General features: G+C 27.8%; 1 protein-coding gene across 1 annotated transcript in view; it reads right to left on the bottom strand.

The window, feature by feature from the left end:
• Nucleotides 1-4,986: 4,986 nt before the first annotated feature.
• Nucleotides 4,987-14,973, bottom strand: part of LOC105847647 (WW domain-binding protein 4) — a 29,097-nt gene continuing 19,110 nt past the window's right edge. The window contains exons 7-10 of the mRNA XM_065811336.1: nucleotides 11,407-11,455; nucleotides 9,976-10,018; nucleotides 5,600-5,739; nucleotides 4,987-5,532 (exon numbers count right to left, since the gene is read on the bottom strand). Coding sequence (XP_065667408.1) covers nucleotides 5,355-5,532; nucleotides 5,600-5,739; nucleotides 9,976-10,018; nucleotides 11,407-11,455 — 410 coding nt within the window. The 3' untranslated portion in view covers nucleotides 4,987-5,354. The remainder of the gene's footprint in view (nucleotides 5,533-5,599; nucleotides 5,740-9,975; nucleotides 10,019-11,406; nucleotides 11,456-14,973) is intronic.

Here is a 14,973-nt window from a genome sequence, read left to right as displayed (position 1 = left end):
GTTTTTTGAAGTCAGCAAAGTTTCTATAATAATCGGGTTGTGGAAAAGAAGAACTTTCAATAAGTAATTGAGAATTTTCTCGCTTAGATATTGACAATGTGGATCGAATAACAGCACTTAAAGCTGAAGATTCTAAGCTCTTTTTTGGTAAATTTAACGATGGTAGTTCTCCATCTTTTAATTTTTTTTTTGTTTCATAACACCAAATTTGCTCAGGGGAAAAGTGAAGCTCGCATATCCACAATTTTTTATGTTCAAAATCATTTATTTTCTTTCGAAGAATATCATCAACAACTCGATCTTTTGTTATGATGTTAATTAACTCTGAAGCCCATTTTTTGGTAAAACCGTCCGTTTCTTTAGGAACTTTAAAGAAAGCAACTCCAGTATATCTTCTTGAGGCAGAACATCCATAAATTGAACAATTTTCACCAGGCATTTGCAATATATCTTGAGTTTTTTCAAGAAAAATAGATAGTTTATTAGATAAACAACAGAGTTTTTAAAAACTTGTGCAGGGTTGGAGATCTGGGGATAGCGAAAATTGCATACAATAGGTTCAAACAATCGGTCATTGTTTGCTTCCAGACTATCTATTTCCTATGACTATGCTTGTAACAATCTTACGATAAACTTTTATACAGAAAACATTTATACATAATGCCAATCAAACATTTGCAAATGTTGATGTGTAATATTGCATTTTAAGTTACCACGACAACTAAAACGTTTAAAAGTATTCAGAAAATACGCGATTGCAAAAATAGAGTTGCGCAAGATACGTTTGCAGGTGAGTAAAAATCTCATAATAACAGTAAAAATTTTATATGAGATTTTTATTAGGTACTAAAAATTTTATATGGGGATATTTACTGGGAAGTATAACAGACGGAGGTACAAAAACACCCGCGTTTGTTTTCAGTGCCCACGAAATAAACGTGTTTTTGGGTTACGTTTGGATCGTGACAAATACGTCACTTATACCCACACTTTAGTGGCTGTACTTTAACTCATTCTTCAGTAAGCTGAACTCGTTTTTGCGGGCCTTGGTACCATTTTTTTATAAGGAAACTGTATATGGAAGCTGAATTAAGCATCACAGTTATATCAAATACCTTAAATAAAGAAAACAAATACAATTGTATTTAGAACATAAAGTAAACCAGAAAAAAATTTATTAATAAAAGTGGCTTCACACAGCATAAGAAGATTTTAAGTAACTTCTCATGACATAGTACTGCATCAGTTTAGATGTTGTAGTTTGATTGTTGTGGTAATGCAAAAATACTTAGCATACGTTTAGATTATGTGAGTCTGAAAAAAAAAAGTTGAAAGCAAAATAAAAACCGCAATCTTTTTGGGAAATTTTTCGGTTTTTTAACTGAACTGCTTAAGTATGTAACTGCTATTTTCATAAATTTATTTAAGTGTGATTTATTAAGTTTTGAGGTTGTAAACCTCTTCATTGTTTTGTTTATGTTTTTGTCTACAGACTGTGAGGTTTGTTCATTAAAAAACACATAAGAATATCTGTTTCCTTTCAATAAAAATTGCGAGATGTGCTTGTATTTTGCGGAATTTCTGCATAATACTAGCATATCTCGTTCTACAGAGTAGTTTATGTAATTCTTTAAAATTTTAAGATTACAAAAAGTGATTACTTTAATAAGTGATACTTTATATCACGGTCTTCTATTAATTTTCGCTTAACTTAATAAAATAACTCTTATAAAAATATTTCCCAAATTTTAACTAATTTAAAAGTTATAATAAAATGGTTACATTTTTGCAGAACTATATGCAAAAAACTTTTCTTTAATTCCAATCTGGAATTTAAGGCCAAATTCTTTCTGTTATGCAAACAGGTTAATTCACTCTTAAACAGGTTAATTCAAAACTCCAAAGAATACTTTGACCCCTCAAACTTTTTTATATTATTTCTTCTGATATTTTTTTTAACCACAACCATCCTCACAATCCACCAATCATCCTCGAAGACCAAAACTCTTCATTTCCAGTAACTTCTGTAGTACTACAAGGTTCTATCCTTGGTCCTGTATTGTTTTTATCTACACTTATGATTTTCTTTACAATCTTACATCTAAAGTGGCTTTATTTGCTGACAACTTAGCTTTATACTCCTTTCTTAACATGAAATATTCTCTTTCCGATTGCTTAGAACAGGCAGCCGATTTTTGAACCTAATTGCTTTTGTAACAGGTTGAGGCTGGAAGTGGGTTGTTAATTATAACTCCAACAAAAATCAGTATTTACTACAAACAACTATCGAAAAAATGTCTACATTCCTATAACAATGAATGGCAACTCTCTCATTGAGTCCACTACTTTACGTCTTCTTAGATTATTTATCTTATCTCATGAAATCATATATGCAATCCATTGTAAAGTTAGCATCTGTTATGGTTATTTCTCTTTATCGCACACGCTTTTATTTTACTGCTTATTCCATTCTCTACCTTTACAAATATCTTATTCATACCTGTATAAAATACTGTTGTGATATTTGGGCTGGTTCTACTAAAGGTGCTCTTTTTTACAATTTATTACAAATAAATCTTAAAAACTCAGTATATAAATAAAAATCGATAAAATAAAGTTCAAAAATGAGAAAAAAAAAGGACAAAAACAAGATAAAAAAAGTTTGGATTATTGCCCTGATTTTTGATATTCTATTATCAATATTTAAACGATTCAATGACGCAAAAGAAGAACTTTTTGTATTCGATATAAAACCTAGATGATTAAGTTTATCAACAAGTTTTATTTGTTGGTGGTCGACTGTTATTGTGCAGTTTGCAATTTTTTTTTTTCAATGAACAAGAACTCGGTCTCGGTCTTCAACTTTATAAAATTTGCGTTAGTGTATATATTAAAAGCTGCTATAAACTTTTTAACTCCAGAAAGGGTAGTGCTAAGAAGTATGATGTCATCAGCGTATGCTACAACACCTGTGTAGTTTCCATAAATTGATGTCCCTACGATACTTTCATTTTGTATGGTTTCAAGTAGGCTTTAAGTATATTTAATATACAGGTGAGGAGGCAGAATCGATCCTTGTCTCACTCCTTATGTTAGACAAAATGGATATTATTTGCATTCTAGATAAGTGACAGAAGCACTACTTTCATGGTACAATGACGATATGGTTTTAATAGCATAAAACGTTATTTTTTATTGTCGTATAGTTTCTCAAATAGAATTTCCCACCTACAGCTATCAAATGCTTTTTCAGCATCTAGGGAACAGAGATAGACAGGTGAGTTGTTGTTGTTGCTGCTGTAATGTTTTATTGTTTCACTAATAACAAATTGGCATGTAAGGTTGAACTGTTTTTTGTATAACCGAATTAAGTTCTACTAATTTTGTAAAGATTGGAATGATGCTAATACCACGGTAGTTATTCGGATCAGTTAATGATTTTTTATAAAATTTAGCAACAGGTATAATAAGTGATGTAGACATCGATTTTGGGGCCTGACCATGATTAATAGTAAAGTTAAAGAATTTCCTTAGCCACTCTGTTAGGGCTTTGCAATGTCCATGTTTGAAATATTCTGCAGAGATTCCAAACGCATCTTTGCTCTTGTTTAATTTTAGGCGAGAGATAACCGTTTTGATATTTTCATCTGATACTATTACCACATCAAATTTGTTACAAGGTACTGAAATTGATCAAAACTATTGGCAAATTCTTTAGTGATTGGTTCCTTGTTCTATTTATTTTTTTAATTTCGTTATTTAGGTGCCCAAGAAGACCTAACGGTCATGTCACAGAGCACCGCGTAAATACATTAAACTAGGAAGTTCCGCCTTCCTTACTGTGAAACAAATATATGTCCAGAGTTAAAGCAAGTTAGATAGTTTTCAGTTTGTATCAGGCTTTATATATCTGAAGGTATTCCAGAAGTTTTTTGAGTTGGTATTTTTTAGCTTCTCGGTTTTTGTGTATTGCTTGAAAAGATTATAATTTTGAGCTTAATTTGACAGCGTTGGGGAAAGTTTTACGTGCCATTCGATATCGATTAAAAGTGAGCGAGCTTAAATGCTTTTCATTGTTTTTTATTTTATAAAATGATTTTGAAATAGATTTTTAAGTAACTTAAAAGTTAAGTTTTTGTTATGCTTATGATGATAAAATGCATTCAATAGAAATCACTTTTCCTTAATATTCAATATAATGAAAAAAAAAATCCACGCGCTATGAAATTATAAATCTGTATGCTACGTATAACATTGAGAGTATGCAAAGGTAGCATGTAGTTATACTTAATGTTGGCTGGGAACCAATGATATTTAATCTCTATTTTTTTATTCATTTAACAAATTTTATATTAAAAAGAATAAATTTTCTCGATATACTATTTTACATGAATATTCTACACGGCCATTAAAATTAGACATTAATGTTCCACGACGATTAAAATGATAAGTGTTTGTATACGGCTAGAAACGCTTTTGCACCATCAATTACGAATAAGATAATGGTTCGCAAAAACTTTGCATTTGCCTAGAGCTGTATTTTACAAAATGATTCTATGACATGTTATTAAAAAGCGTTCCACAACAGTTATTTTGAATTCACAAAGTTCAATAAAAATCCTTAAAAAGTTTGAAAAACTTAAAAAAAGGTATACCCTAATGTTTTCTTCTACCTATTCTGTTGCAAATTTTATTCTTTTTCTTACATATACTATGTTTTGTAAAAAGATATAACTTTCTAAGAAAATGGCGTTAAAACAGAAAGCTAACAGAAAACGAATTAAATTTAGCGCATCGATCTAACGGAAGAAGTGTTTTTTTTTTTAAATATCTTCACTTTTAACAAGGCTGCACAGATTGCAAATTATATGAATCAGGAAAACAAGATAAAGGGAGCGAGTGATGTATCATAAACCGCATGCCATTTTCCTACAACCTCATAGTAACACTTTTATTTCAGTTAAACAATAAAGAATAGTAAAAATATATGATTTGTATAAATAGATTTCCTAAAAACTTCTACAAGGAAAAAGTACAACACAATAAAATAAAAATACGTTATTGCTTTAATTTGCATCTAAATATCAATTAAATTATCCACAGAGTTTAGTCATAACTAATCATTTCACAGTGCAGATTATAATTTGATTTAAAAGACAGAGTTTTGATTACGACTCGACTCTATTTAGTCACGGTCGACTATTTGACGATGTTTTTTTAAATAATCGTGTTTTAACTCACACATTCCATCATTAGATTTTATAGATTTTTAAAAGACCTCTGATGTTTTTAACGGTAAAATTTTAATCTATTTTGTAGCACAAGATTTTGAAACAAATCTTTTATCAACGCTTTTATGTGTCATCTTCGTCTCGTTTACGAACACTTCTATTTGTAGTTTTTCTCTTTTTAAACTCAACTGGTGTTTCAGATATGTCATCTATGCGAGTCTTTAACATTTTCTCTTTAAACGCTTTCTCCACTTCAAATTTGATTTTACCATGAGCGTCACTGCTGGATTGTTCATTAGAGCTAAAAAAATTCTGTTTATATTTTACTGGTACAAAAAGAGTATAGTAATTAATAAATTAAGCAATACCTTTCTGTAACCAATTTCTTATCACCACATCCATCGTCATCTTGTTTTGAAATTGTCGACCATCCTCCTAACAACGGGTGAACATTATGCACTTCCTCAACTAAAGCTGGTTTTGTTTGTCTATATGGATCTTTCTTATTCTATGGTTAATTTTAAAAAATCTGTTATTATTCAAACATAAAAAAAAAACAATTAAAAAAAAACTTCAAGGAATTTTCCTCTGTAGGGGAGAGTGTGTTTGAAAGAGCCAGTTTTAAAATGGTGTGAAAAAAACTCAATTGTAATAACTTTTTTTTTTTTTTTTAAATTCAATAATTACATTATTGGGTAATATTTTAAAACTAAAAAAAATCGGATAACAATGCTAATAATCTATCATACACCTGTTTTAAAAAAAAGAAAGAAAACAGCTCTTTCATAACATTGCGTCAATGAAAGAGCCACCTCTGTGCCATGAAAAAGCCGTAACTTTTTTCGAACGACTATCAGTCGTAACTTTTTTTTGAACACTATCAAGTCTTTTAAAAATATTAAACTGTTGAATAGACTTCTAAAAATCAGATTGCACTTAAAGTTTTATAACTCTATGATAATCAATGATAAAACAGCTTTAATAATAGTTTCAGAAATTATTCAAAATCAAAAAATTAAATGAGAATGAGAATAATGAAATAACATAATAATAAAAATACATAATAATATAATAAATACTAAAATAAAATGATAAAATGAATCAAACAATACAAAAAAAGTTTTGAAAAATTAATTAAACTTTAAAAAAAAAATGACTTTATCAGAACTTTGACTTTTAAAAATTTCATTAAATATTATTTTTAATTCAAACGGAGCTACGTTTTACAACTTCAGGAAAAGTCATTAAAACAACTAATTTCAATAGAATTTCAATAGAAGCATTACGAAAAATTTATGAAGTCGTTAAAGCGCAAAACGATTATTTAGTATAAAAAAAAGGTAAATAAAAAAGTCGGCTTATTTATAGCATAAAGTCGGCTCTTTCAAAAAATTGTTTGGTTAAATACATAACCTTAAATTAAACAATTTTGACAAAAGCTTTAATCTAATATTTTTTGTGTAAATGAAGGGCAAATATATATATAAGAATGCTGCATGTTTCTTTTATCAAATAAAACATTACGCTTAATCTTAAAAATAAATAAGTAAACCACCAAAAAATTACTTTTCATTTTCAAAATCTTTAGTGCTCCCTTACGACGCTATTTATTTTAGTAGAACTGTACATTTTTTGTGGCTTACAGGTATCCAGTGTTGCCACACAAAGAGTTAAATACAATTAGGATCGGATGCCAGTAAGTTAGAAATAATGGTATTGGCTCCTTCAAAGCCTGGCTCTTTCATACACACTCTCCCCTATTTCAAAAATTTTTTTTATCAAATATTATTAATTCTGGCTCTTAGGCTTTGTATGGATGCACTATGCACTTCTCACAGATTTTCAAAAACATTTAGCAACGATCAAGAAAGTTATAGTATTTTTAACAATAATCCATTAAAAAAAAAAAGTTTTACTGCTTTATTTTAAAAAAGTGTTCAATACTATTAAAATTTAAGAAAGATAAAATTTTAAATAAAATGCAACTCCATGATTGGCAAAAAGATAACTTTTGATTCTAATAACGCAAAAGTTGGCTACCTAATTCAATGTGGCGAATGTAATTTATTAACAAAAAACGAAAAAATTGTAAAAAATAAATTATTTTTAAAAACAGAATAACGGAAAAATTAGGAAAAAAAAAATTATAAAACTTGATAGCATTCGAATGTAAACACATAAAAAAAAAAAAAAAGATTATATTTGGGAGTGCGGCTATATCAGTTATTTATCTATAATTTTTTCCTTTTTATTGTTTCATAATAAATAATTTTTACTTTTTTATTTTGCTATTTAAATATGTGCGCATAAATATGTATATATATATATATATATATATATACACATATATATATATATATGTATATATATATATATATATATATATATATATATATATATATATATATATATATATATATATATATATATATGTATACATATATATATATATAAAAGAAAAGAGCATATAAAAAGAACAGAGCAATAATAATTCATATATATGTATATATATATTTTTTTGTAATTTACCTCCCCAAGACCAAGAAGGCCACTACAGATGAGGAGGGTAATTGTGGTTATAACCCTCTCCCAACTCTATAACTCCGAAACACGAACCTTAACGAACAAGGCCGCTGGGCGGAGAACAAGTTGAGCGCGGTACTACCAGGGATGTGGTGGGAGTCGAACTCGGAACCTCTCGCTTATGAAGCGAGCGCTCTACCACTACACCACTACCACATTATATATATATATATATATATATATATATATATATATATATATATATATATATATATATATATATATATATATATATATATATATATATATATATATATATATATATATATATAAGTAGAAAATCAATTGACAAAAATTTTTTTAATTTACAGTGTTTTCTCAACAAAGATTAATCAGAAATCAATCCAATTAGGTTTACTCAATACTATTTTTTATTATCATTAAAGATTTTTTGATAGTAGCATCTTAAGCTTTAACTGCAAACATTTATTTTATAGTTTTAACAGTAATGTCATTTTTTATTCTATAGTTTGCATTTAAAGGAGCAACACTTTAAAATACTTCTTAAAGCTCTTAAAAGTTTCTTTTAGAAACTAAATTACGAAGATTATCAGTTTCTTCACACCTGAGCCATAAAAGATTTGTCAACATTTTTGAATAGAAAAACTTTTTTGCTTTTACTATTTTGCTTTGATCCATTTATAATCCTCTTAACTATAGAAAACCATTGATTTTATCAATGCCTACTTTAATCATATATTCATCCAATAAAAGGTCACATTGACCAACATTATGTACAACCAACCAATTGATTTTATTGCAAAAAATACCTACACCCTGATCTTTCTGCTTTGTACAGTGGCGGAGAAAAGTCATGTGTCCGACCACAAATATAGACTTAACAGAATTTGTTATTTATATGTACTTAGAATGATTTTTTAATTAAAATATTTCTATATGTGATGCATAGCGGAAACCATTGTGAAGTTACTTTGATCAACTATCTAGCTATCTGTTTTATTTAGCGAGAAATTCTATTAAAAATTTACTGGACACATGACTTTTTCCCCCACTGTATATTGCCATTCAACACATCAAACTCCATAGAAAAATTGTAGAAAGAATCATGTGCTTTGTCACATTGAGTTAATTTTCCAGATAAACTTTAGTAAATTAAATTGCAACCTGCCCAAGTTTGAAATAAAAGACTGCTTCGTAAGTCAGTTTCAAAGTAGATTAAGTATGTTAATTTCTTTTACAAAAACAGTATGGGAACAGTTCTAAATCAACACTTTTTGTTATTATAGTAACATTCTTCTTCCAAGCTAAGGTTTTTTGTACACATCTAAAGCATTAACTGTTGCACTAGATAACAGGCCAATAACTTAAAAATTTAAAAATGCGCTAATTTTTTAGTAATTAGCGAAGTTTCCAATGAAGTAATTTTTTAATATTATTGAATTGAACCAACTTTAGATGATCAACTAACTGTACAAACGAACAATTAATAAACATATAATAAACAGACAATATAAATTTTAAAAAACAGATAACATAAAATAACCAGTCAATAAAGTTCTTTTCTTTTTCTTACCTTTGGTAAGAAATGAACCTTTTGGCGAGAAATTTAATTCAACTTAGTAGTAAATTAATGAATGCAAAAATCTATAAAAATGGATAAAAATAATTTACTGGTGACTTAAACAATAAAATATGGCAAACAAGTCATCTTGTCACACATACAAGCCAAGATGACTGTTTCTATTTTCTCTGTGTTTTTAAACTATAAAATTGTTTCCCTTTATTTTGTAGCAACATAACTTAGCATAGTAATCTTTCAAAAATGATACATAGCTACAACAATAAAAAAAAAAAAAAAAAAAAAAAGAAATTCTTCTTTAGTCAAAACGCTCTATCAGTCCTATAAGATTTTGGAAGAAAAATGAAATAACAAAAAATTGATAATTTTTTTTTGACTCAATAATTTGTTGCGAGTCAAGGTGACACTTTATTTTGTTCAAAAACTCTATAGGATTCTATGGAAAACTTTGAACAAGGTTGTTTAATATTAAATTATAAGTCAAATGAAGGTTTCAAGATGCAGACAATTTTTTTTTTTACAGATATACATAAATGTTAAAGAATCACACTTACCATCAAGATTTTTTAGAAAATTATATAAAACAATTTATTAAAAAATAGCAAATAAAGATTTACTTACAAGAGTTTTAGATGATTTTTTATCAGCTGTTTTTTCATCAGATCTATTTGTACACATGAATTGACATAAATTACAACAATTAGTTGTTTTTCATTACACAAACAAAAAATATTCTTCACACACATTTCTCTGAAGAAAATAATAACTCAAAAACTCCATTAACAGTAAAAAAAAAAAAATTTACAAAAACCATTTTTTTTTTCATTATTTGATCAAGCAAACATATTAAACATATATTTTTATTATAGTAGTTACAATTATTATTAAAAACATTGTTATACTCCAAAACTTAGTCTATATAGTTTGGTTCCAGTTATAATTTTGTATTTACTCCTTGACTATATACTAAAATAATAGAATAAAAATTAGGGGTATGGAATCCACTGACCATTGTTTACTTATTATGTTAAAGAGTTATGTTATAAAATTATGTAATAAAATTATGCTACAAGCGTGTTTGCAGTTCCTTTAATGAGATATAGACAGATTTAGCAAAGAGCACAAATATGGTAGTTGCAGGTTTTAACAGTGTTGTTTTGGATGCTGGCCCATAGAATGTTGAATCTAGAGTAATTTTGAATCTAGGATGCATTTTTACTGAAATTACTTTAGTTAGTGTTGTTCTAGAGAATTTTAATTATTGAATTTACCAGATTATTTCATAAATCCAAATGAGACAGCATTTGTTTTATTTGGATTGAAACTCATTTCATAGAATTTATTTGGTGAGAAATTATTGTGATTTGTAATCACAAAAATTTCTCTAAAATGATGATCATAAATCATTTTAGAGAAATTTTTGTGATTACAAATCAATCTTTAATACATTTAGCAGGCTGTGGTAGTAAATGATATATTACAACTTGAATAACAGGGATATATACAATTTTTTTTTAATCAATATATTAGATATATAGTCACCCTTTGAATAGAAATATTAGATATATAGTCACCCTTTGAAATACTTTATATATAATGCAGGCAAATCTCTTAAGTAAACTTGTAAGTAATGACAGAATATGTGTATTTAAGTTGTCAGTATTTTTTTAACAACTAGACCATACCTTAATCAAATTTCTTGAGAGTAAATATAAAAATATGGCAGGGAAGTTGCAATTATATTTAACATGCCACTATCAACAAGGAAACTGGAATTTTCAGCTATTCAAATGTTGTTTAATTATATGATACTACCAAAAGCTTTTACTTTCAACAAACTTACTTGTGTCAGAGGTAAACTAAAAAAGATGCTCTACAAGGCTCCAAAACTCTTTTTTTTTAACTTCTATAACTTCAGACATCAAAACAATTATAGGATATCAAGATTTTAAAGCCCTTTAGAGTAGGACTTTGAGCCTCAGAGTATTACTTTTAAAAAAAGAGTATTACTGTGAGACTTCCTATTTGTGATTGAAAATTAAACAAATATACTTTTTTCTTTCAAGATCTTTAAAAACTTCTGGCATCTCCCAACTGGATTCTAAACAAAAATATTAACAATTATTTTTTTGTATCATTTCTTCATTAATTTGGTTTGCTCTTTACAAAAGTAAAAACTCTACTTTACACATGTTAAAATTGTTATTTATATTATAAATAAAAAGATTGAAACAAAAAGAATAACAAAATCTGCTTCTAAAATATGACTAAAAAAAAAGGTATAAATAACAAAATAAAACATCATTTTAATGTGTTATATATAATATATGATATAACTGTAATTATATTCTATATTTAATACATTATAATATTTAGATGTTATGAATATATTGAAAATGATTAAATAAATTTAGACTTAGAAAACACTTCAACTTTTCGTGACTAGTAATTTTTTAAATGAACTTTTTTGTAATTTTTCTTAAATACAGAAAAAAAAAACTTTATTTTATAACACTCATCAAATGCAAGCCATAGCTAATACAAAATGGTTGTACCAAAATGAAATAAAAACTACTTTGAAGCAACTAGAGAAAAAATATATTCTAATCAAATTTTAGGAATTTTTTTTTCCACGTTCAACTATTGGGCTTGGAAACTAAATTTCAATATGTTCATAACATAAATATTACAATGTTTTATATATAAAAAAATCCTAGATAAATTAGAAGTGGGGGTGCTCGAAAATTAAAATTTTTCACAAAATTTTTTTAATGGATAATTTTTATTTTTACATTTTTTAAAATAAAAATATTAATAATTTTAATTATGAAAAAAGAGAGACAAGTTAAACTTATTCTTTTGGTCTTAAATATTGAATAAACTTTTTGCATACATTTTTCAATATAAAATTAAATAAAAATTGTTTCTTGTTGTAAATAAAATAATATAAAATTTAACACACAAAAAATTCTTTTTTGATAAAGCGTTTTTTATTTGATAAATTTGTCAGGTTAATAATTTTTAACTTCTTTTTTTGTTTAAAATGGGCATAAAAATCTTGGAAAATTAAAAAATCTTCAGTAAATTAAAAAATTTTTTTTGCATAACTTTTTACGCTGCTCACAAATCTTTTACAAAATTAAATTTGCTATTTTAAAATCAACTCTGGTAGATCATCATCAATTTATCCATTTGGGGCTTTGGTAGAATTTACAATGTTTCATCATACGATTTGATTTAAACATTTTTATTAACTGGTGAAATCATAAGTTAAGTATCAGAGCACCCAAGAAATAGTAGCAAACTATTTCAACATATTCCAAAGCGAATTCAATGAAGCAATCAAAACACTTCATGTTATTTGTGGAATTTTAATAAAATTGGCTTCTCTGGTGGTCAAGGCAAGCAACACATAGTTTGCTGGGAAGGTGCTAAATGACCGTTAAAACTGGTTGACAGCAATAACAAAAATTATACTATTATTATACTGTTGGAATTGTATTATTGTACTGTTATTATTATTACTGCTACTACTATTTTATTATTGTACTGTATTATTAGTACTGTTGGAATTGTATTATTGTAAAAAAATTATACTATTATTATACTGTTGAAATTGTATTAATGCTGTAACTGCCAATTATACTGTTGGAACTGCTTTAGTGTAATTGATTTAGGCCGTAAATTACTTTTATATCAAAAACATCTGTAAAAAGGTTGATGCTCAAGTGGTAAAGGCAATGCCATATATGCAACATCTCCTGCATGAATGGAAGATAAGCAACTCATGTAGTGGCTCATTATCCTGCTAAAATTACAGGTAGCTAGTTTAATAATTAGTTTTATTATTTATTCAAAATCAATTCATTGCATCAAAAATAATACCTTTTTAGTTTCCTTACATGCTCATTTGTCACTACAGATTTTAAAAGCAAAGATACAGTTAACAGAAGGCTAGAAAAGATGATGTTAAATCAGTCAGGAAAACACGAGAATGGGAGAGAGTTTCAAAGAATTAAAGTGCGGGGGAAAAAAACTAGACAAATAAAATTTTTAAAAGTATGCAGGACAGATACAGTAAAAAAATGCAACTTTGATGAGTCGTGCGAGAATGAGTTTTAGTTGATGAAACTAGAGATGATAGCTCCTTTGACAGCAACTATGATATATTTATTTATAATATTTGTAGAAAAGAGAAAGAGATAAAACTTCACAGTGAAAGAGTGGCTCAAGCTTGGGAGATAAAGCGCTATGCTTACAATGCGTTTTTAAACCATGTCTAGAAGAAAAAGAGCATCATTAAAAAAACCAATTTAACTATGACAATAGTATTCCATACAGGAACAATAGGAGATTTTTAGAGGTAGAGAATGAAATCAGGAGTATAATAATAGTGGGCACCATAAAGTGAAGCTTTGTTAGCAACCTTAGCTGATGCTAACTTTGCAAATGATTGTATATATGGTTTCCATGAGAGGTCAATAAGGAATGATAATACAAGAAGACATAAACAAGAGAACTCAATGAGAGGGTTGCCATTTATTAATATGAAAATGTCAACAGTATTGTGATAGTTGTTTGCAGTAAAGTTGAGTTTTTTTGGAGTTAAAATTCACAAGCCACTGTAAGCCCAAGTCTGTTACAGAAGTGAAATTCAGATTCAAGATTGTCTGTTCTGTGTGATCAAAAAGAGAGCATTAAGTTGAGTCGTCAACAAATAAAGCCACTTTAGATGTAAGATTGGCAGGAAGATTATTAGCGTAGATGAGAAACAATATAGGACCAAAGATGATTCTTGAGTTACCTTCGAAATTACTGGAAATGAAGAAGAGCGTTGGCTTTCCAGGACGGTTTTAATAAGGCGGTTAGAGAAAAATGATTTGAAAATCTCAAATATTTCCTAGATACACCATATGAGCAAGCATATGGAGAAGACCAGCATACCAAACTTTATCAAAAGCTTTAGTTATGTCAAGAGCAATAACCCTTACCTCTATATAATGAGCGATATAATTTTTTAGCCATAACAGTTAGCAAGCTAGCCATAGAGTGAGAAGATTGAAAAACATACTGATTGTCGGAGAGTGAGATATTAGACTTAAGATGGGATGTTCGAAATTTGGTAATTGAAGACTCAAAGACCTTGCTAATAATAAAGAGAAGATCAAACAAAAGTTTGAGGGGTCAGAGTGTTCTCCAGAGTTTTAAAGAATTGGAACCATAGATGCCAATATCAAGCAAACAGCACAGCAAGATTCAGTCAAGCACTTATTAAATAGTTTATTGAGAAATGAAAAGAGTTCTGGAAAACATGTTTTTAAGACTATGATAGAAATGTAGTCTGGGCCACAAGCAGTAGAAACGTTTAATTGAGAAATGACTTTAGCAATGGAAGACAGAATGATTTGGATGTCTATCATTGGGTTAACTTGATTAACTGGAATCTTTGCGAATCAAAGAAAAGTAGCCATCAACACTGAAATCTGAAGAAGGAACAGCCAAATTTAAATTGCAAGAGGTAAGATTCAACTGATGTAAAGTTGAATAACTTTGACAAAGATATATTTGTAAAAGTTATATAAAAACAAAATTTAAGTTAAAGAGAACATTTAAAGAAAC

This window comes from Hydra vulgaris, chromosome 12, assembly GCF_038396675.1.
Source record: "Hydra vulgaris chromosome 12, alternate assembly HydraT2T_AEP".
Taxonomy (NCBI): domain Eukaryota; kingdom Metazoa; phylum Cnidaria; class Hydrozoa; order Anthoathecata; family Hydridae; genus Hydra; species Hydra vulgaris.
Note: the sequence above shows the minus strand (reverse complement) of the source record. Positions and strands in the feature narration are given on the sequence as shown.